This window comes from Mustela putorius, unplaced genomic scaffold (genome assembly GCF_011764305.1).
Source record: "Mustela putorius furo isolate JIRA1106 unplaced genomic scaffold, ASM1176430v1.1 tig00001433_pilon_pilon_pilon, whole genome shotgun sequence".
NCBI lineage: Eukaryota > Metazoa > Chordata > Mammalia > Carnivora > Mustelidae > Mustela > Mustela putorius.
Window position 1 is genome coordinate 607,670 of NW_025421741.1, and position 24,262 is coordinate 631,931.

The following is a 24,262-nucleotide window of genomic DNA, read 5'->3' on the forward strand; positions in this document are numbered from 1 at the left end:
ACCCGGTACGGGGTGCTGGCAGCCGGCCCCCGGCTCAGTCATGTTTCATCAAAGCCAACCATTCCCCGTTAGGCTGAGTAGGAATGGGCATGTGTCCAATTCTGCCACTGAAACACTGGCGAAGTGTCCAAGGGCAGGGCTGGGGAGGCCTGGACATTTAGTAAAAAGAGACATTGAGGAAAACCCTCCCATTCTCCTGTTGTGTGGACACTGGGTATCAGTCTATGCCTGGATCCCCGGCAACCATCTTATGGCCGTGAGGATAACCAGCCTGAGATACAGACTCAGAGGATTCACTACATCTGGAAATGTCCTGTCTCCAAATGTCTTACTCAGTGGAATCCTAGATTTTCCGTCTTCCAGGCATTTCAGCCACGTCGTGTATCGCTGCGGCTAGGAGTGTCCTGGACAACAGAGTGGTTCCTCCTCCTTCCACGGGGAGCCTTCCCAGGGCCTTCCCGAGGCCTTCCCCGGCCTCACCTGCTGGCGCCTCCAAGAACTAACAGAGCAGGGGTCGGAGGTCAACTTTTCCAACCCCCGCATTTTCCAATGAGCTGGACAGACCTCGAGGTCTGAAGGCACCACCATAATCACCTAGAGGGTAAGTGGCAGAGGCCTGGTGAGGAGCCGCCCCCGGACTCTCCAGTTTCAGACGTGCCAAGCGTCCGGCTACCAACAAGGTCATGGGCGTGAGTGACAAAAGTGAAGCCCAGCCGCCCCCGTTTTAAACGCGCCGCAGGCCCGAGTGGCCGGCGCGTGAAGAACGGTCTGGGACGGCCAGGGAGCCCCGAGAGGGTTCCCGTCCCGCAGCCGCCGCGAAACGCCGGCGCAGCCGCAGGGAGGCCGCCCGCGGCACCGGGGCTGACGCTGCGACGGGAAGGCGGCCGGCACCGGTGTCCCCGAGGACGTGCGGCCTGGGGTCCCTGCACGTGGCGCGGGGGCCGGGGACCGACGGCTCAGCCGTTCCGTCGAGTTACACGTTCGCTGAGCCAGGCGCGTCCCCGAGAGCAGCGACCCTTCGGAGCCCCCCGACCGCACGCCCCAGCACCGGGGGACAGGCGGCGCGGCGGCCGCCCCACGCCACCCCGACGCCTGCCGGGGGCCCCGCGGTGCCCTGGGAGGGGCCCGGCGCGCCGCGGGCGAGCGAGCCCGGGGGGCGGGGTGTGGGCACGTGCGCGAGCGTGCGGGTGCGTGCATGTGTGCGTGCATGTGCACGTGTGCGTGCGTCCGTGCGTGCGTGCGTCCCCCCGTGCCGCCGCGCGCGCTCCCCGTCTCCCTCTCTGAGGCGCCGGCCCCCGCAGCCTTTCCTGGACCCGGCCGCGTGAGGAAGTCAAGGCCGAGCCGCCGTCTGAGGTAGGAGCGCGCCTGGTCCCGGCCGTGGCCCGGGTGCGCGGTGAGGACGAGGCCGCAGGCTGTCCGCAGCCCTGAGTCCAGGTGCCGGGAGACAGGGCCCCGCGCTCAGCCCCGAGCCGCTCACGTCGCCCCCGCGCCGGCACACGGCCCGGGCGAACCCCGGGCGCAGCGGGCGCAGCCGGGCACAGGCTGGCCTGGAGACGGCCGCAGGGGGGCCCGCACGCGCGCACGCGGCCCGGCCCGTCGCGGTTCGAGCTGGCGAGAGGGCGTGGCCTCCGCTGAGGACGCGATTCGACGCTGTGGGCAGAGGTCACGGAGAGGCCGCGACCCCGGCTGACCCCGGCTGTAGGCGGCCCCTCAGGCTCCCGCGCTTGGGGCGAGGGCGGAGGAGGGGGTGGGGCGTCCGCCAGTTCGCAGGCTCCTGAGGTGCTGGGCTGCGGCCCCTCCAGGCCCGGGCGGGCGCCGCCCCTGCCCCGTCGGACGCGCGGGTTCCGGGGCTCGCGAGGGCTCAGACTAACAAAGTCCATTACCTGATCGTCCAAAGTACGCGTGACAAGTAGGAACTTGGCGCTGACCTCCGGCGCGTGCCTGTCGCGGCGGCAGCTCGAGCGCAGACCCGCTGTGCGGGGCATCAGGACACGGAGCGACGGTGGGAGCGGGCTCCACACCCGCCCTCCCGGCACGGAGAGCCCGAGCTTCCCCCAATGCGGGGTGAATGTCACTCTCCAGTGTGCTTGGAATTGAAGGGCTGAGGGGCGCCTGCGTGGCTCAGTCGTTCAGCGTCTGCCGTCCGCTCGGGTCATGATCCCAACGTCCTGGGATCGAGCCCCGCATCCGGCGCCCTGCTCAGGGGCAAGCCCGCTTCTCCCTCTCCCACTCCCCCTGCTTGAGCTCCCTCTCTCGCTGTGTCTCCACCAAATAAATAACACCTTTAAAAAAAATAATAATTGAAGGGTTCTGAATTTAGGAAATTCCACTATCCCACTTAAAAATTCTGGGGGTGCCTGGGTGGCTCAGTGGGTTAAAGCCTCTGCCTTCGGCTCAGGTCATGACCCCAGGGTCCTGGGATCGAGCCCCGCATCGGGCTCTCTGCTCAGCAGGCAGCCTGCTTCCTCCTCTCTCTCTCTCTCTCTGCCTACTTGTGATCTCTGTCAGATAAATAAGTAAGATCCTTTAAATAAAGAAAAACAGAAAAATTCTGAAAGAGGATTAAGAAATAGAGGATGGGACGCCTGAGTGGCTCAGTGCTGCCTTTGGCTCGGGTTGTGATCCTAGAGTCCTTGGATCAAGTCCCCCGTCAGGCTCCTTGCTCAGTGGGGAGCCTGCTTCTCTCTCTGCCTCTGCCTGCCGCTCTTGCCTACTTGTGCTCTCTCTGACAAATAAATAAAATTAAAAAAAGAAAGAAAGAAAGAAAGAGGATAAACAGCTCAGAGCACTGGGGGCACAAGGACATCCCCGCCCACCCGTTAACAAAGGAGACTGTCGAATGGACGTAAGCACTGGAAGTCAGTAACTCTGACATGTACCCTAAGTTCCCTGAATTAGCATTTGTTGTGAGCAGCAAGAAAGACGGGCCCTGAGACACGAGTGAGTCACAGAGGCTTGTAATAATGACACAAATAACCCAAACCTATCAAAACCCCTAACACCATTAACTCACATTATGATATATAATAATGGCCACAGAGGTAAGAGTAGTTTTCTCAGGAGAACAATTTATTAATGGATATGCAATAAAGTATGTCCCCAAAAATCTTTCCAGAAGTGACAAGACTAAAAGTAAATTTGTTTTCAGTTCTCTGGCAGTTTTTTTTTTAATGTAAACATAAAATATTTGGAAAAATGATAAAAAGTAACAAGTGAATCTGTAAATATATTTTTAAAAATCCCATCTCAAACAGGTGCTTGAGGCTTACACATACAGACGTGCTATGTGATAACTAACTGGATTATTTATCTAAACAAATCAAAAGGCACTTCTGTAACTTTGATGACAGCAGCACACATTCAGTCAGGCCTTCAGAGGAGGGAGGATGACCTGAATGAGCAGAACCAGAACCATGACGACACAGATGGACACACGGACATAATTATACAAACAGGTGCCCAAAAGCTATATGAATACAAGCATGATCGCTAAGTATTTAAATATCCCTCGAGGCGAGTCTCGACGTAGGCACACAGCAGTGAGCACACTCCACTGACCGGCGGTTTCAAGACTCTTAAAAACACGTGATGGCCAGAAGGTTCCTCTCGTAATTCCAAGAACGCAGCAGTGATCAGCCAGCAAATGCAAATGCATTCAGATCTGAGTGTAAGCTAAGCCACCGCATGCATAAATTGGGAACGAGTGGGATTCATAATTGTAGGACACAAAGAACACAGTTCCAAATCGCTCAGCATCATTCACACTTACTGTGTGGAACCAAGAACGTCTCCATCTGCTTCCAGCCCAACGTCAGAATACAGACATGCTGACACGGTCACAGACGGCCATCACCAGAGTTAGCGACATTGTGACCATCCTTCACGTTCATTTACAGTTTGCCTAGCTGCTACCTTCCAGAAGTCCACTCACTAGTGAGACCGCGTACACTTTACAAGTCAAAAAAACAACCGTATTATTATACTAAACAACATGAATAAGCAATAAAAATCTTTAATGAGCGATCCCTGTAAACGCTGGTAATTCACTTCTATAGTTCAGCAAAGTAGTAAGTACTTAACAAGAGCATTTGAGGACTCCATACAACAGTTTACATCTAGAAGAATTAACGTCTGGAAATAATTTCCACGAGTTTAGGAAGTACTGAATCCTGGTCTTCTCAGCATCCTAAGCTCAGGCCTTAGGAATGTAAACAGGGACTCATAAGGTTTATTTCTAATGAACAAGCAAGAGGCCGTGGGCTTTCACAGTGCAGGAACTGATTTATTATGTCGAGCCGTGGAGACGAGCACAGTAACGGGGACTGTCCTGGAGGGTGTCAAGGGCACTGGCGCCCTACACATCGCTACCAACAGAAGGCACTTAAAGGCATTTCGGGGCCTTGGCACCCGACGTGGACTTTGCTGAAGGCAAACAACGGTTGTAAAGGCGGCTCTGACGATGTCGTGAACGTTCTTTCAAAAGGCGATATTAAATATATAAAAATGGAGCGAATTAAAATGTTAATATATTAAACAATTTATAAACATTAAAAGTTATCGATATCTTACAAAACAGCTGTGATGATAAACATTTTTGTTGCAAACAACAAACAAACACAAATTAAACACAGTACAAAAACATCTCTTAATTAGAGGGTTAGCTGGGAGGGGTGGAGAAGGAAAGCTCAGACCTCAATCTACTAGCTTCCTAACACAAAGTATTCCTAATTAAACTTCACATGTATTTTTAACACTGAAATATAAAAAAAATTGAAATTTTCAATAATTCCTTATTTTAAGGCCACTGAAGAAAGTTTCACATTGTTACATTGTTGTGATGTGCTGTTCAGAGTCCAGGGCTGTTCGGGGTAACTCGTCACACCTATCCCACTCAGACTTTCCCTGAATGATGCATCCTGTTGAGATATGCCCTCTCCTTCACTAAGAAACGGTCAGCACCCAGCGCCACAGGTCGCAGCATCTGGGGCTCAGTCATGGAACAGGAGGCAGCAGACTTGCTGCAGGTGTGGTCTGACTCCGAGGAGAGTGGCTCTCGGGACATGGTTGCTATGACAACGTTGTTGCTAGGACAATTCCAAGGATCACAAGCAAAACAATTACACAAATAATAATGAACATCATTTTCTGCAAGATAAAGAAAAACATTAATTAATTTGCAAAGTATCAAAAGAAAGAAATCACTAATGTCATTTAACAAAATATGAAAGAGTTTAAAATACGAGTCCCACAGGTCACAGAAAAGGACAGAGTTCGGAAGGAAAGCTCCAGGGGCGAAGCTCTGAGCTACACACACGTCTATTAAATTAAGGGGATGTAGCTAAAACGGTTGTTGTTACAACGACACATGCTCCTGGAGGGAAAGGCAATGTCTACTCGGCACCGTGCGGGTTCTTAACGAACACTCCCTAGTGGTTAGACGGAAACAACAAACTTATTCCTGGATGCACTGCACATCTCCAAACCTTACCTGAATCTCTCGTTTGCCAACCTCTGACCTCCCCATGTTTTCACACTGAGGTGTGTGCACATGCGTGAGAAACTGGAAGCTGTTGACCCTTCCGCCTCATCTGCAGCACAGAGGCCGGGCTATGAGCACAGCCAGCTTTGTTCTCAGCTAACAAGCATTCCTGCACAGCTGGAAGCTAGCCCGCCCTTGGCTTAGGGCATCTGGTCTCATCCAGGGGACTCATCTGGGGGAGAAGATAGGAAGTCACAAGACTAAAGGCACCTGGTCCTGCATGACTCTGGGTTCCCTTTGTGGACGGCAGACTCATCACCTGTACCGCCAGCTCGCACACACAGGCCACACCGGCGCCTAAGAAACACGCCTATGAAGAGGGCACGGCTCTGAGCCAGCACCGGCCTGTAGCAGCTCTGTCCACACTTCATGCCAGGCCCACAGGAAACGTTCAGTCACTCCGAGGGCAGGGAGTGCCACCTTCAGGTCCCCATGTTCCTGGCATGAGGACTGCAGCCCCAGCCACATCCCACCATACGCCTGTGAACTCTGCTCAGCACAATGATCTGATGACAGCCTTTCCTCTGCCCTCTGGTCCCTTCTTCCTTCCCATCAGCGGGCACCCTTCAGCTCCAGCACCTACTGCCACCACCTGGGGCCCCTGGGAGACCCGGCCACCCTGCACGTGAGCTTGGACTTTCTGTACCCCGGGGCTAGCTCTGCGCACCTGTCCTTCCTTTCCCACCGGCTCGAGGTGGCGCTCCTCCGAATTCCATGATAGCTGAACTCCTGCGCTCCAGATCGAACAACCATTCTTGTCTAACACCCCGCCAACAGCACAAACCACACGTGGGCCTTCTCTCAGTGGGCAGAGCACACCCAGGGCGCCAATCCTGTTCTGAGTTCTGAGTTCTAGGCCTGGCTTTCCCAACTCATAGACACAAACCATGGGCCAGGCACTCTCTGCCTGTGTCCCTGGACCAGGAATCAAGTGCCCCCCCCCGCCCCCCGTGCTGCAGTGTTACTTCCACAAAGTGCCTACAGTCTGGTGCCTGGCCCCCCGGAGGGCTCTGCTGAAAACATAAATTTTCAGAAGTATAATTATAGACATCAACTACTGCATTTGTATAAAAGAAGTAATTGTTGACACGCACTCTGGGGTGTTTTTATTAATGAGGACTGTTCTGTATTCACATTTGAAGACACTAGAGTAAACTGGGCCCAAGGCCCACAATAAGCCCACTGCTCCTCCAAAAATCACACTGAAAAGTCTGCTTTTACCCAATAGCATGACCAAACAGCATCTCTAAGTCCAACCTAAACATTAATTTTAACCTTTAGCGTAACCATGTTCAAACAACCATATTACAACCAACGGAAAAAACTAAGAAAATATATATTTTTAAAGTAATTATAAAAATATTTTTAAATGCAATTATATTAGCAAAGAAAATCACAGACACCGTGTTAGCTCCAGCAGAGCTAACAGGACAGCATCGTGAAGATCACATAAATGTCTCAATACAGAGTGCTAAGCCTCCTTCCTTCTGAAGAATGACCTACGACCAGCTATGTGGCCAGAGCCTCTTCTGAAACCACATCCCGTGTGATCCTGGGGCACGTGGATAACGCGGGCTCGGGACCCCCAGCCCCGACGTCAGCGCGGGCCTCCTCTCCACTTGATGTCCATCCCGTGTCTGCAGTTGCCCTCCCAGCCAGAGAAGGGGCTCCCCGGGACCACCCACCATCACCCCGCTTCCGGGCGCTGCATTGCGGCCCTCGGGAGGAGGTAGCCAACCGGCCCGGGACACCGCAGCCCACCAGCCACATGCCAGCCAAGCGCCCCCTCAGGGAGGAGGGCCCCAGGTGTACCAGAGACCGGAGTGAAAACACAAAATGTACTGAAGCTTGGAGAGCGGTAAACAAGGCAAACAGAAATCTAGGGACCTCCATCACCATGAAGTAGAACCATATGTTCTACTCAGGACCCTTCACGAGCAGGCGGGCTGACCCGATGGCCTTTGCTTCAGCGAGGGGGCATGGGGAAAGCACCAGCAGCGGGCGCACATGAAGGACGTCCCTGGAGACCCCACTCCCACTACCCCCCAGCCCCCGGGAACCCCCGCAGTGGGGAAACCTCACAAAGCAACTTTCAGTTGTTGCAATTATTCCCAAAGCTGAAACCTGGAAAGGTCCATGAACGCAGGAAGTGCCCGTTCACTGAGCAAGTGCCTCTGGGCTGTGGGTGCCCCGCAGGCAGGAAGGGGACCCCTGCCACACCTGCACACGGGCCACGTAAGAAGGCCTCCCCGCAGACGGCTGGCAGGACTGGGCAAGCCGCATAGCTGATAAGGACAGTTACTGCATGGACGAGCAGTCAGTTCCTCTCTGCCGTGCCAGCGGGGGTACACACACGGACATGATCCGCGTGGGCATCTGACGACTGATAAACCGATAATCAGAGCATTTACGGAAACCAGGGCACTGACACGGCTACAATCATCCACTGTTTCTGTCAAAGAAGAGCAAGCCAATTACATTACGGTGCTCTCCTGGGACCACGTTAGAAGACATCATTCTGACAGTAGAACCATCCCCAGGAAGCTGCTTTAAAATCCAAGTTACAGGACACCTGATAGTTTGACAGCTTTTAGTTCTTTAAAAGCGTGGTATTTAGTTGCACGAGGTGAGGCTGTTTGGAGATAAACGGTTCTAGAACTCGGGCTATCAGGTTCCATCAGTGCCAGGGATGAGGGAGGCCCCAACCCCTGTTCCAGCAGCCAGAGCTCCAGAATGAGCCCTGCCCTGTTGTTCCATGTTTGTTTGCTGTCAGCGGGGGACCCTCCGCTGCCCCTGCACCACCCCAGAAAGCATAGCACCCGGAGGCCGGCTGCGCCCGCAGGCCTTGAGGTCTGAGCAGATGCGGCAGTGGGGCGTCTGGGAACAGAGTGAGCAGTGTGGACAAGCTGTGTGACGTCAGGGGTCAGCTGTGTCACCGGAGAGGTGGGGACAGTACCGGACAGTAGCTGACACCAGACAGGGAGGCCTCCTCAGCGGCAGAATCTGTACTTAACAGGAGGCCTGCTGTCTTTGTAAAACCAACTTTTCATGAAAATTCTCACTGCACTGCTATGCTGGTTAGGCAAAGGAAGGGACCGGCCCTTGGCTAATGACCTTGTCAGACTAGTCCACAGTGTGCCTGGAAGCAGACTAAGAACTCACATGTGGACTGTACCACCTCCTTCACGGCAGGAGTATTTTAAAGAGTGATGACACAGACTGATGTCATGCTTCAAGGACAAGAGCATGCTCAGATAGGCCCCAGGAGATGCAGGCTGCAAGGAGAGCCCAGAGGGGCCCAGAGCTGCGGCCCGCGAACAGTGAGCACCGTGGCCTCTGCGCACAGACCCCAGCCCTTCCTTTCTTGTCTGCATTCTGTGGGCAGCGCATGGAAACCCCCAACCAGAAAGGCACCGTGAAGTCGCACAGCCCTCTCCTGGGACAGGGGGCAGCAGCAGGGACTTTGTGTGGCCCTCCCCACACGGGGGACAAGGACAGGAAGAACAGCTGGCAAAGACACCTGAGAAACCTGGAGAAAGCTTTCTTCTTCCTGAGTTAGAATTTAATTCCACCGTGTCGCTGTGTTCTTGGAAGAGCTTTGCTCACAACTCACGCAGGATTTGGGTACGGACAACCCCTTCACAGAGCCTGAACGGCAGCGGCTACAGAACCACAGTCCAGCCTCAGCAACGCTCTTCTTCCTCCAAACCAGAGAATCAGCAAGTAACCCGAGGGAGGAATCAAGGGTTCACAGCACAACATGTGTGACCGACAGCTTCTAGAATTCCGGTCCCATTGTATTTACACCCCCTCCAGACACCGCCCAAGACACAGAGGTCTCTGGAGAAACGTGGGGCCGCAGAACACAGAGGCCCATGGTCAACACATTTCCCTACACAACCTTCACCGTTTAGCAAACAGAATCACTTCCATTTGAGAGTGAAATAAGAATTTAAGGAATCATTTATTTCCTGGAATCCCTTTTAAGGAGGGCTACCTCCACACACCACCCTCAAAGCCAGCACAACAGAAGCGTGCACTCGAAGTCCGAGGAGGCAGACTCACCCGTCTGGCTCTGCTGCGGTACCTCACGGCTCTCTTCGTCTCCTCTTTTGCGCGCTCCACGTAGTCTGTGGCGTTCATCACGTTCTTTTCTATGTTGTTGATCATTTCGCCCTTAAGACAGAAAGTTCCAGGCTCAGAGGACACCCCTGAAACACCTGAGCGCATATCTTACAACAGCCACGGAGCACAGACAAAGGCTTCACGGGGACATAATGTGCACGTAATAGACACCGAATGTTTTCCAGGTTTACAGACAGATGAAACCACTGTACACATGCCAATACAAAATGATCAGAATTTATGTTTTAAAAAGAATGAGCACAGATGAGAGGGGTGGGCAGCAAGGCTGAGGGTGATGAAAGGCACGTCAAGGACACTCTGAGATGTGCTCTTGTGTGCACGCAGCCCAGCGCCTTCCTGACGCGCGCACACACGCGATGTATAATGACATGGTTTGAATGAGTGGCACACTGCCATGGTCTCCTTAGAACACCAGAAAACCAAGAGCAGTGTATGTGTGACACTAGGCTGATGAGCTTGAGGAAGTGTGTGGGGCGAGGCGAGCGCAGGGAGGAGCGAGGGGAGAGGGGTCGGTACCTGCTCTCCGTCCATGGCAGACAACCTGCAGCAACGCCAGCAGCAGTGGAAAAGGACGACCATTACCTCCCACGCTCACTAGCATCTCTGACTACACACATAGTCTGAGCTCGAGGAGCCGACATAGTGTTACTAACACTCTTCTACAAGGAGACCATGACACAAAGGTGAGAACACAGCCCTTTCTTAACGGACCTTGATGCAACACATCTGCTGCAGAACCATCATAGTCGAAGGTGCTCTGAAACCTTCCGTAATTACAGAAACAGTGTAGTGTCCTTACTGCAGAATCCTCCCTGAAGACAGGAAGCTGGCAGAAACTTCTAGTGTGGGAAGGCAAGGGCCCCACCCAAGCTAAACAAGAGTGAGCCCACGACCCACCCCCAACGCCCCTCCCCGGGGCTGTTGGGTTTTCCTGCCAATCACACAGTACCTGAGCTTTCCATGTTTTATGATAAACGTCCTCAAAAATAAACAGTGTTCTTCCAAAGGTCAGGGACACACATGGAGAATGAATCCCATACAAGGATGGACTTCCTGTCACCCCTCACATAATCCAGAATATAAGCTGGTCAGGTTCGAAACCTCTCACCAGACTGCTCCTGCCAGAGCAGACCCCGAAACCAGCCTTCAAAGGCATGAGGACGCGATCTACCGAAGATGGGTGACATGGACCCTCCCACGGTAATGGGTGTCACCAGAATCCTATCCCCTGAATCAACGAGCAGCCGCGTACAGGCCTCCTTCCATACTGGAAACATCAGGGAGGGCCTGATTCAGGTCCCAGGAGTCAGAACACACCAGCCTGTATTTGACACTGGATTTTACATTTTGTAAGGAACTGTCTACACTCCTTCCACCCTCTTCCCTGGGGTGGCCTGCCCTCCTTACCTGTGTCCTGGACAAACCAAGAATTAGACCACCATGCCATGCACACAGGCTTCTGTGTGTGTCACAACAGTACCCTAAATTTAGGGCTTATTCTTTTAAACGTTTCTTCCCCTTACGTGCTAATACGTGCTCCTTGTAGAACACTTGAGAAATACATGGTTTTTAGAGAAGAAAACTAAATCCATACAGTCCCATGTTACCTTACTTGGTAGATCTCTTTCCTTCTGTGAACACTGTTGTGCAGAGCTGCATTCATGCCATGTACACACACGGGCGTGCGTGCGTGCTACTGGATTATGCTTACACAGATGGGTATGTACACACATAAGACTTTGTATCTCCCTCTTCATTCACAATTCCAGCTCAATATTTGTACGTCTCACTAAAAATCCTCCTGAACCAAAGTCTGCCCGGGTCTGCTTCGCCGGCTGTCCTGTGCACACACAGACTTCAAGTACGAAGCCAGTCCCTCTCTGTTGCAAGCTGAAGCGGTCGCCAGCATTCCTACCTCACAGTAATGCTGCAAGCCTCTTCTGACTTTTGAGACTGGACCCACAGCTCTGGCTTTCTCAGCCACGCAGGACTCTGCTAGGAGATTCCACAGATGCCTGCTGTCCGTGTGGGAGACAGGGAGCTGTGTGCAGTTACCTGGGTCTCCACGAACATGGCCATGTCCGTGAACATCTCGTGCAGCTCCCGGATGCTGGTCTCCAGCTTCATGATGTCCTTGTGACGAGACTCAATTTCATTGAGCGCTTGTTTAGTAATTTGAGAATCTGATATGATCTTTGAAAAACAAACACAAAAGAGAAATACTGATGAACTCAGGGCCACTTCGGGAGTGAGGCACAGGCAGACGCGTGTAGGCGCGTGGCCTCCCGGGCGCTCACGTCCGCCGTGAAGACCGAAGGGCTCCCGCTCTCCAGCATCTCCTCCAGCTCGTCATCCGTCGTGGCTCTTCCAGCTGCAAGACAAACACAAACTCCACTCAGGACGCGCCCACATTTGTAAACGACCCTCTCAGCCATATGTCACCAACTACCACTCGAGTTTACGTTTTTAAAGGCTTTTCAGACCTTTCAAATGTATCTTGTTAAATGAGTGTTAATGTTGAGAGAAACTGACCTAAGACTAAGAAACAGGAAAAATTGGAAAACTCTCAGAAGAACCTCATAACTGGAATGAATCATGAAATCTAACTTTAGTAAGAATGAGAAACAACTCTAAGGAGGACGTCATATGTATCTGGAAACACACGTGTTTCTAAAAGTTTACCTCTGGCTCACAGATAAAGGGTGTGCTATCAGCATAGACTAGAAGATCACAAATAAAGACTGAACAATTAGAAGCAGGGGCTTTAATACTCGCTATGTGTTAGTTGATGGTATTTTTTCCTTGAGTTAAATGTATTAATGCTCTCTAAGAAATACATCCACAGGTTTTCGAAAACACGCAACTGATAATTCTTTTTTTTTCAATTTGTGCCATGAAAGACAAAATTAAATGAACATCATAATAATGAAAATCTCATTTAAAGAGAAAGTTGACGGGGCGCCTGGGTGGCTCAGTGGGTTAAAGCCTCTGCTTTCGGCTCAGGTCATGATCCCAGGGTCCTGGGATCGAGCCCCACATCGGGCTCAGCAGGAGCCTGCTTCCTCCTCTCTCTCTGCCTGCCTCTCTGCCTACTTGTGATCTCTGTCTGTCAAATAAATAAATAAAATCTTTAAAAAAAAAAAAAAAGAAAGAAAGTTGACAACAGCATTATCCATATTGTCATCAGGAAATGACCCAAACGTCCATCATCAGGGCCCCAGAGAGACACAGTGTGGCCCATCTGCACGATGGCACCTGAGCCAGCAGGCCGCGGATGGCTGTATCTCAAAAAATCTGTTTTAAGTGGAAGAGGCCAGTCATAAAAGGGCACATATTGTGAGACTGCACGTATATGAAGTGTCCAAAACGAGCCAGTTGGTAGAGGTCGGTGGCTGCCTAGGGCTCAGGGAAAGAGGGCCGAGGAGTGACGGAAGTAGGTGCACATCTTTGGAGCGAAGATGTTAGGCAACTGGATTTGTGACCCACTAGAGCCACTGACCTGTACACTCTGCACATCACTGGCATGGGATATAACTGAGTATAAATACGATGAAATGCTGTTTGACAAAGTTCACACTCGTGGCTATCCTGGGCTCCCCAAGTCCCTGAGAAGGTGCACAAAGCCCACAGCCCTGGTGACCGCCGCACCCATCATGAGCTCACGCCACAACTGAGGAGGTGGTCTTCTCTAACGGGGAGCAGGCACAGCTGACTGACCTTTAAGTGGTCAGCAAGGTGCCTTCTGCCCGGAGGAAAACCGGAGCCCCACCATCCCAGGCTGATGGCAATGCACGGATCCTTGCAAGGTAGGCTGGAGCAAAGGGCTGCCCGCACTTGCTTGCCAGACACACAGCCCTGTGAGGCCCTCTGAGACTGTCTCCCCAGATGGGGCACAGAAGGTTGGGGGCAACAGAAAAGTCCTTGGGGAGATAACGGCTGGAAGTTTTCCAAATCTGATCAACACTCTAAAAGTAAAGCTGATTAGAAAATAATTTAAAGTCCACTCACCAAGGATTTTTCCAAAGGATGTAAATAAAGAAAAAGTTCTGGTGATTCAATGAACAGGAAGCCATGAAAAGGTTTTAGGTTTTGCAATATTGACAAAAATAGAGATGGAATAACTCTTCTGAATTAGAGTACTTTGATGTCAGACATTAAAAATAATATGTTTTTAACAAAAATAGCATTTTCCTCTACTCACTTATTTCTAGCTGACGTTGTATCCGTCCTTTGCTCCGCTCCCGGAATAGAGTCTGTGCCTCATTATATTCTGTCATAACTTCCACAAATTTCCGAGATAGTACGGAATGCTATTAACACAGAAGAAATTAATATATAACGACCATTTCTTCTGCTGAAAGTGACATACAAAATATGACACCAGGAAAACTAAAGCCATCATGAGAGTCCTTCAGACAGAAAGTGAGAGGACCAGCCAACTCTAGGACAGACTCATACCGACAGCTTCCTGTGCGCCACCAGCCCGGACCCTCTGGGACCCCCACTGCATGGACGTGGATGCAGGGACTCCAACTCACCCACGGTTCCCACCTCACTGGACGCGGCCGGGCCTGCACACCAGGCACCCCCTCGTCAAGCAGAAGCTAGCAGCCTGGACACCACCGTCCACACCACAAACCTTTAGAAGGTGTGGACCCCACCCCCCACCCTCCAGGGACTCAGATAATTCAGATAATACTATTCTTCAGAGCAGAACCCTGCTGATGGACAGAATACCCTTTTCCTCATAATAAGGAGGTCATCTGTAGATCACCCCCTTGTATGCAGAGATGTTGTAAGGATTAATGGACATAAAGATGAACGACTTCAAATCTGAAAGCAGTAAAGAGACCTATTCTACACATTGCTGCCATCTGGGCGAGGCCGACAGGCAAACCTGGGTTCTCCGGATGCGAAGATCCACCGAAGCCCGGCTCCCGCTCTCATCCTGATTGACACTGTGCTCAATCGCTGGAGACAGACAGGGAAAGAGTCACCTCTCAAACTGAAACACAGAAGTTTCTCAAGCCAAACTTCTAGCTGCTTTTCTTTCTTATCTTTCCAATTCCTCATAGATGTATGGGTCTTAATAATGATCATCCGTCAGTGGTAATACCACCAAATAAAACCACTTATTCTATCTTAACATTTAAAAGAAAAACAAGCAAAAGAAATCACCTGACTCTGATGGAGTTTGGAGAACTTAACCATCCGTCTACAGGAGATACAGAGCTTTCAAACCCTGAAGCATGGAAACTCTGATGGACAAATGTCCTGGTTTCTCCAACCAAAAGAAAAAAGAGAGGAAGATGGAAGGAGAGTCTGAGTTTTAAAAACTTTAAGTGACACGCCACCAATCACAGGGTGATTGATTGATTGATTGATTCCCTCATCTGGAACCCAGTTCAAGCACACTGTAAAAAGAAATTCAAAGAACACTGGGGAAGCGTAAATTCTGATGGGATATTTCCTAAAAAATGTGTTTTGGGGCACCTGGGTGGCTCAGTCATTATTCGTCTGCCTTTGGCTCAGGTCATGATCCCAGCATCCTGGGATCAGCCCCACATCAGGTTCCCTGCTCTGCCACATCCCCTGCTTGTGTTCCCTCTCTCATGGTCTCTCTCTCTCTCTGACAAATAAATAAATAAAATCTTTAAAAAAAAAAAAAAAAAAACCTGTGTGGATATATATGATCATGGCACATGGTTGTATTGGGGGGTGAAAATCCTTCTGGTTTTCAATATACTGACATATGTGCTGATGAAGCCACCAGGGCAGGTGGAGCCCTACGGGTGCAGAGCTGAAGGGTGTGGCCACAGGCTGGGGGCAGTCATCTCCCTGCCCCAACCTGTCTACAATGTGCCAACAAAAGTTCTTTCTGATCTGTGAAGATTTCCTGGGTTTGAATGCTCCTTTGTAACAGATACAAAGTGTCTTCCTGGCAGCCCTGTTTATGCCCAAACCTCTCAGAAACCACCTCTTGGAGCTGAACCCGAGCACCACAAGCTAAACTCCTACAAAGTTAAGAAACTATTTAAGAACTAGAGATTCGTGGAACACCTGGGTGGCTCAGTTGGTAAAGCAGCTGCCTTCAGCTCAGGTCATGATCCGAGCGTCCTGGGATCAAGTCCCGCATCGGGCTCTTTGCTCAGCAGGGAGCCTGCTTCTCCCTCTGCCTCTGCCTGCCATTCTGTCTGCCTGTGCTCTCTCTCTTCCCCTCTCTCTCTCTGATAAAATAAATAATAATTTAAAAAAAAAAAAAAGAACTAGAGATTCGTATGGAAGGCTACTCACCTTCTGAAATACCTGTAATTCAGCAAAAATTGTCATAAAAATAGGCCTCAATGAGAGATTAACAATTTATAAGCAAATGTTTAATTAACCTTGATGAATACAAACTAGTTGTTCTATCCTGAATTTGCAGATTAACACTGTTAGCTTTGGCTCCCTGTGTGCAGTCCTTAGAGCCAGCAGCTAAGAATTCTAGAACAATGAATAATGCAAAGGCCACTACCCCAAGTTCATACAAATTAAAGTGCTTACACTTCCGACTTGAGAAATGTCAAGAATCAGAGATTATAAAGGAAACACAGATTACCCACATGTCCCCATCACCCATTACATGCAGCCAAAGCTGTAAACTCACACTTCAACTTGGCTCGGATTTTGTTCGCAGTTTTCTTGATTTCTTTGTTCAGATCTTCAAGTTCTTCTTTTATTTCTTTAAAATTAAAAAAAAAAGGGGGGGACATCTAAGCTATAATACACAATTAACTTAAATGGAACGACATTCCTGGTAAATATTTAAGTGTTTGGGTCTCAAAGTGGGACTCCCAGACCAAGGAGCCTCAGCACTAGGTGGGGTCCTGGTAGAAATGCACATTCCTGGGCCCCACTCAGACCGACTCAAGGTGGGACCTGCAGCCTGCAATCCGACCTAACCAGCCCGCAGGTGACTGTGAGGGAGGAACTGGGTGAACATTTGGGAAGAACTGGGTGATAGCAATTAACTGCTGAAACTGACTCTGTTGCTAACACCTAGACCTAAGGAAGGAAGCAGAAATTTAACCATATTCTGGAAAGGTGTTCTCCCATGTGTTTGATTTCCTTTGTGCTCATCCCTGCCTGATTGAAGCAGGTTCCTCACGGAAGTGGCTGTCCCTGCACTGGGAAGGCTAAGCCCCCAGACACAGCCCCTGGGTCTGGAGAGGGAGAGCAGTGCAGGAGTCGACAGGAAAATGCACTCGGGGCAGAACATGTGCAGGTGTGCAGCCCAGCTGAGGACACGGCATGGCAGACTTGGGGAACAGCTACGAGCCGCGCTGGGGGAGAGGGGGGCACCAAAGCCTTTGTAACTGAGAATGGAGCCTGGAGCCTCGGTTGGGTCAGAGCCCCGCCCCCAGCTGGTACTCCCCAGGAGCACCCCACTCTGGATACGAAAGCCCTGGGCTGTTCCAGGACGGATCCCGGACTCGCCGCTCACACAGGCAGGCAGGGGCTCAGGTGTTTGTGAGGGAAATGGAAGAGGCGTGACCAGATCTGATCCGTTCAAGGGACAGAGAAGAGCCATAAGCTTATCTGTGGCAAAGGTGGCATTTCAAACCACTGGGGAAAGGATGTGGCACGAGAAACACTCCTGCTAAGAACCATCAGGAAAGCTGGACAAAATGTGTTTTAATCTGCTTGAAGGTATTTAAAGCTAACAAGGCAGGTAAGGAGATCCAGGAAGACACCCGGAGGGGGAGCCAGCGACTGGAGCGGCCTGAAGCTGGAGGCAGGGGAGAGGAGGGGAGAGCTGCAAAGCTCCGGAGGAGGGACCGTGACGCAGCTCATCTAAGCCTCCCAAACTACACCCAGAACTGCTGCTGCCCCTGGCCGTCTGTCAGAAATGTTTAAAAATCATCTTCTAGAAAAGGAGGACTCAAATTACTGCCACAAGCTTTTATGCACAAAACGCAGGGCCCAATCCCAAAGAGCCAGGCACACAAAGAACCACAGTGGAGGCACACAGACGCCAGGAGCACCAGGGAGTGGCTCGTCAGATACGGTGGGATCATTACATCCAAAGGGGTGAAATGCAAGATTAGGAATTTTGTCAGAAAGGAACGAAGTGAAATTCCAGGACTGAAAATATCTCACCCAGAAATCCCTCAACGGGTAAAGAGAGGTCTGCAGATGAACCGCAGACAGACTCCCCAGCAGGATGGTGAGACGGGGGGGAGAACAGAACAGGGGGTAGGGAATCACGGGCACAGGGAAAAGGCCCTGATCACACAGACTGCAGGTCTCCCAAAGAGGGAAGGTAGGAAACGGACCAGGGACAGATCATGAGGACAAAGTGGCCCAGGCGGCCATAGGTGCAGACCCAGGGGCCCAGGAGGCTAACTCAGGAAAAGCAGCGCAAACAAGAGAAAACTGCATCCAGAAACAGCAGGGCAAAATCGCTAAACCAAAGACCAAGTGTCTTAAAAGCTACAATTCAACAGCTGACTTTAAAAAAAAAAAAAAAAAGAAAGAAAAGGCACTGTAGAGATTACTTCAGAATCTTCAAGATGGTCAAAGAAAATTACTTTCACCACTCAATGAACAAGATTATAGTTGGAAAATTGCAGATAACTGCATGTTCCCTACTAAAAGCAATAAAAAAGAGTGCTTTTTTTTTTTATTAAAGATTTTTTATTTTTGGGCGCCTGGGTGGCTCAGTGGGTTAAGCCGCTGCCTTCGGCTCAGGTCATGATCTCGGGGTCCTGGGATCGAGTCCCGCATCGGGCTCTCTGCTCAGCGGGGAGCCTGTTTCCTCCTCTCTCTCTCTCTCTCTGCCTCTCTGCCTACTTGTGATCTCTGTCTGTCAAATAAATAAATAAAATCTTTAAAAAAAAAGATTTTTTATTTTTATTTATTTGACAGAGAGAAACAGCAAGAGAGGGAACACAAGTGGGAGGGTGGGAGAGGGAGATGCAGGCTGAGCAGACAGCCCGATGCAGAATTCAGTCCCAGGACCCTGAGATCATGACCTGAGCCGAAGGCAGACACTTAACAACTGAGCCACCCAGGCGCCCCCTAAGAGTGCTTTTTAGAAAGAAACGATCTCAGATGGAAGTTGTGAGACTCAAGAAAAAATAAGGAGCACTGGTAGGGGTATGCACATGGGGGGATCCGAACGGGCATTCATGGTACAAACGTTTACATTACTTTTACGCATCACGTATATACGATGACATGTGCATGAACAGATGTGGTTAAAGTTTCTGAGGTCCCTGTGTCTGGAAGTAGTAAAAACACAGATTCCTATTGGACCTTAAGTCAAGAATGCACGCTGTACTGCAGAGGACAGCACTGCAACAACAGAAAATAGGACTCATAAACAAGCTAGCAGTGGAGGGGATAAAATTCTTAAAACCTAAGCCAAAAGAAAGCCTGAAAAGAGAGAGAAGTAACGGAGAACAAGCAAGAAAAATGAAAAACAAACATGATTGTGAATGTCCACCCCAATATGTCAGTAATGCTCGGTAACAGCCTACAAGCACGTAGAGATCAAAAATGACCAGACTGGAAAAGTGACAAACCCCATAATACTGTACGTATAAAAGACGAGAGATACACATTAGGCACACGGCTATGGGAAGATCATCAGAAAGTGGCAGGGAGGGATGCCTGGGTGGCTCCATGGGTTAAAGCTTCTGCCTTCGGCTCAGGTCATGATCCCAGGGTCCTGGGATTGAGCCCTGAATCGGGCTCTCTGCTCGGCAGGGAGCCTGCATCCCCCTCTCTCTCTGCCTGCCTCTCCGCCTACTTGTGATCTTTGTCAAATAAATACATAAAATCTTTTTAAAAAGAAAGAAAGAAAGAAAGTGGCGGGGAGAGCGATCCCACAGCCACGAATTAAGGCAAACCAGGGAGCTCTGTTCACGTAAGCAACGTGGCTGCAAGGGCACAGAGAGCGTCTGTCTGTTCGTAGCAGTGGGAGGGACGCACCCATGATGAAAGGCCCAGTGCAGCATGAGACCCTCCTCCGGTTGTGAAGGCCTTAATCCCCAGCTTTCTGCGCACATGCGTCTGGCCCCGCCCTGGAGGGAGGGAACGGCTGGCTACAGAGGGTGACACGGGACCAGGCTTGGGGTGGGAACAGGGCTGCCCGTCAGGCAACAGCACTGAGTTGGCGTGACTGTCCCCTGCCAGATGAATAGTGCCAGCGAGCAAGAGTGTCCTTCGGAGCACCCCAAAAAGGTCACTCTGAAAGGAGTCAGCACGAATAACAGCACACACGGAACACACGTATCGCATGCGACAGCACGTACACTGTGTGTCCGTACAGGCACACACACACAGGTCAGCGTGGCCAATGTGGACAACCGCTGAGGCCCACGGACCATCACTGCAACCTTCCCGTCGACTTGAAAATGTTCACACTGAAACTGTGGAGAACATGTCTAATGGTGCCAGTCCCTTGATCCAGCAGGAACAGACCCAGGAACGGGACACCAGGGTGCGGCCAGGTGGGCCTGGGCAGCCCGTCCACCCATCGTGTATCCCACCCGGGAGCCAGGCAGGGAGAGCGCCGAGGCACCCCCGCCTGCCAGGGGCCGGCAGCCTGTGCATTGCCCCAGGCTCCCCTCTCCCAGTTCCACAGAACATGAACTTATTTCTCTTTTCAAGGGTCAACTAAGTAGGCACTAGGACAGTGCCTCCCACATTTTGGTTCACACTCTGTCATGAAACAGACAAAAGACCAGAGCGATAGTTTTATTCAGAGCCCAGTAGGGACTACTGGGAAGCATTAAGAGTTCTGCCTGTGGGGCGCCCGGGTGGCTCAGTGGGTTAAAGCCACTGCCTTCGGCTCAGGTCATGATCCCAGGGTCCTAGGATTGAGCCCCGCATCAGGCTCTCTGCTCAGCGGAGAGTCTGCTTCCCCCACCCTCTCTCTACCTGCCTCTCTGCCTACTTGTGATCTCTGCTTATCAAATAAATAAATAAAATCTTTAAAAAAAAAAAAAAAAGAGCTCTGCTTGCATTCAAAAGGTAGTGTTATCCACGTAAGTTCTTTGGAGGTAAATTATCCAAAAGAAAAAGGAAAAAAAAATGCTAATATTCAAATTCAATTTTCCCCAACAATCAAGATATTAATAGATGTTACATAAAAAGTCCTGTGGGAAAATAAGTGTGTGGAACACAATTGTAAGGTAAACAGGACTTATTTATGCCACACTGGTCAGGGTCTTTATTACTGAGGACATCAACTTCCCATGAGGGGATCTGGCATGACGAGGTGCCATAGCTCCTGTTTCACAGGCTAGTGATGACATTCGGGAAACGGCCTTCTAAACCATAAGGTAAGGCACCTAGTGAGGGTCAAATAATTATTTTACGAGACATGCAAAATCTTAAAATTAAGAACATGCTGGGGTTCCTGGGTGGCTCAGTGGGTTAAAGCCACTGCCTTCGGCTCAGGTCATGATCTCAGGGTCCTGGGATCGAGCCCCGCATCAGGCCCTCTGCTCGGCCGGGAGCCGCTTTCCCGTCCCTCTGCCTGCCTCTCTGCCTGCTTGTGATCTCTCTCTCTCTCTGCCTGCCTCTCTACTTGTGATCTTTGTCTGTCAAATAAATAAATGAAATCTTTAAAAAAAAAAATTAAGAACGTATTCATTTTCTGTGTAATATCTTTATCTTGTCAACGTAAGGCTATATACCAAATAATTCTCTAACAAAAAGTTGCTTTGAGCTTTCCTCCGAGGTTGAGAACAAGAGGGGACCACCACTTCCACTTAACCCCGTCTTGGATACTTAACCCCGTATCAGAGGTCACAGAAGTAAGTCCACTAAAAATCGCACAAAGGAAGGGAAAAGCGTCATTATTTGCAGATCACATGACTGGGCGCAGAGCCAACCCAATACAATCTACACAGAAATTAACCGCATTAATAGGTAATTAGGCGAGATAATGGTCAACGTCTAAGAACCCACCGTACTTCTAGATGCAGAAACAAACAGCGAACACAACCTGCGGCAGGTATGGTCACACTGTTCACACTAGCCACCTCGTAAGAAACAGTGCAGGCTGTGTGCGGTCCCTACACCACACCCTGTGAGCACAACTGAGCGAGATCAAAGAAATGAAAATTGTAGAGGGACAGACCCTTTTATGGATTAAAAGATATAATATTGTAAAAATACCACTTCTTCCCCAAAATGATGGATGGATTTCAAGTCACAATCTCTGGCTTATCCCAATCCATCTTACCTTTATTTTTTTTTAAGATCTTATTTATTTGTCAGATAGAGAGAGCACGCACACAAGCAGGGGGAGCAGCAGAGGTAGAGAGGGCAGCAGACCCCCAGCTGAGCAGGCAGTCCGATGCAGGGCTCGATCTCAGGACCCCGGGATCATGACCTGAGCCAACAGCAGATGCTTAACCAACTGAAGCACCCAGGTGCCCCATCCATTGTACCTTTAAAGTTTTCAGGATTTATCTCTCCAGATCAAGCAAACACTCCCTTATAATTACCAAGGTCCTCATTCCGGGTTAACTTAAAATCATTACTTAACAGACATCCAGAACAGCATACTCCATACAAAAAAGCCTTTCCTGAACACTTAAGATCACCCGTAAACCTGCCCTAACAAATGCTGCTTTCCAACTCAGTCTCTTATTAACTTTCTTCTGTTTAAAGATCTACTTTCTCTTAGAGAGAGTGAGCGTGAGCAGGGAGAAGAGCAGAGGGAGAGAAAGTGCGTCCGAATGGAGGGGCGGCCTGCCAACTTCCAGGATCCGGACAAGTTCCCTGCGCCACCGCGCGTGCAGTCAGGGCTGAGGCCTGGTTCACAGGCAGTGAGAGAGAGGGGGGAACAGTTTTTAAAGCCAGTGACTTACTTCCTTCTGGGTTTGGTGCAGAAAGTATGATGCTGTGGTTTTTCTTTACTTCTTCAACGTACTGAGCTATTTTAGCTGTACTGTTCCTGATCTCCTCAACCTAGGACAGATAAAAACAGCCGTCACTGTTGTGGCCAATTCCAACTTGCTACCCCTTCCTATTACCTAGAAAGGGAAGGAAAAAGGAAGGAAGATAACAATCACATCAAGAAATACCAGCCTTTTTCAATTCTCACATTGATAATTATTTATTTTAAAGATAAAATTACTGTGTTAAGATCCATACTCCCATGACTAAGGCGATATCAACTAACATTCACTAACAGAACTACCAGGTGGGAAAGACCTCAACGATCAACAGCCAAGCATCTGCACAGGTGCCAGTCACTGGAGGCACACGGCCACGCGCCCAGCGCTCCGAGCAGCAGAGGAGGAGGCAGCCACGCCTCCGTGTGGGGAGGTATTTGTGGTCGACAGGGCCAAGCCTTCATAGTCACGTTTTCACCTCTCGTGATCTCAACTAGTCAACGCTTATTTCAAAATGTAAGGTACTCACCGGCGAGATTTATCCCAATGGATCCACGCATCCATAATTAGTAGCACACCGGAAAAATAGCTTAAATGTTTACTGATTCGTTTTAGAACAGTAATTACAAAAACACTGCATGTTGTGGCAGTAGCCCACATCCCAGTCCCGTGAGTGTCCCCTTACAGGGGACTCTGCGGATGGGGCCGAGAGTCTAAGATGGGAAATTATCCTGGACTGTCTGAGTCGCCCCCAAGCAGCCACAGGACTCCTCAAAAAAAGGAGGCGGAGGGTCAAATCTAGAAGACGAAGGTGTGCCAACTTGAGCAGCCTCTTCCCTAGAGCCTCCGGAAGAAGCCAGCCCCGCCGGCAGGCTCGTTTCAGGTCCGGCCGGGACCGCCTGATGATGAATGCATGTGAGGGAAGCCACTGGGCTGTGCTAATTTGTGACAGCAGCGGAGAGAGACTAAGTCCACGCACACACTCATGAGAGAATCGGAGGAAAGGAGACTTCGAATCGCTATAAAGACGGTCTGGACCACATGGACTCCGTGACAGGGTCTTGGCTTCCCCAGAGGCCCCAGGGCCCAGCTGCAAAGCACATCTGGAAAATCCAAGTGTTGGAAGAGAGAGTAACACAGAACGCTGCCTCCCGAGAAGGGTGAACGGCCATACTGCGGGGCCTGGGGTGATTTCCAGCCACACATAATTTCTGTAGGACTTTACGGACTTCGTGCATGAAAACAATTAATAAAATAAAAGCTGATTCTTTTAAACATCTGCTAGTTCATGAAGGTGTAAACACATGCGGCGATGCTCTGGGTTCAGTGCAACAGGCAGGCAGCCCCACCAGCGGCCCTCAAAGTGCCGTTTCTGCCGGAAACTACAGTCATCAGGAGAAAAAACACCGTTTGGCCCCCTACAGAGTTCTGCAGTAGACACCCCCTCAGCCTCTCCAACAGCGGCCCTAGTGTAGCCCAGAAAGGAAAGGAGGCTGTGATGCTCCCTGCACAGTGCCAGGGGGCAGCACCGCAGTCACGGGGGTGCCCACTCCCACCGACAGCCAGGAGGGACACGACGTGGGGTCTCTTTCTGTCCCTTACAAATCACCTTCACAGGGAGGGAGGTTGGGAGAAGGGGGTGGGATTATGGACATTGGGGAGGGTATGTGCTTTGGTGAGT

The 24,262-nt window shown here is 50.5% G+C and overlaps 1 protein-coding gene across 5 annotated transcripts in view; it reads right to left on the reverse strand.

Moving 5' to 3' along the window:
• Positions 1-3,048: 3,048 nt before the first annotated feature.
• The window catches only part of STX2 (syntaxin 2), a 32,507-nt gene continuing 11,293 nt past the window's right edge, over positions 3,049-24,262 (reverse strand). For 2 of the 5 annotated variants that reach the window (XM_045087634.1, XM_045087635.1), the window contains exons 3-10: positions 22,555-22,654; positions 16,332-16,406; positions 14,583-14,656; positions 13,887-13,995; positions 11,983-12,056; positions 11,741-11,878; positions 9,605-9,715; positions 3,049-5,145 (exon numbers count right to left, since the gene is read on the reverse strand). In XM_045087634.1, the coding sequence (XP_044943569.1) occupies positions 5,068-5,145; positions 9,605-9,715; positions 11,741-11,878; positions 11,983-12,056; positions 13,887-13,995; positions 14,583-14,656; positions 16,332-16,406; positions 22,555-22,654 (759 nt within the window). In that variant the 3' untranslated portion in view covers positions 3,049-5,067. The other 3 variants (XR_006608867.1, XM_045087637.1, XM_045087636.1) reach the window with 3 other exon arrangements.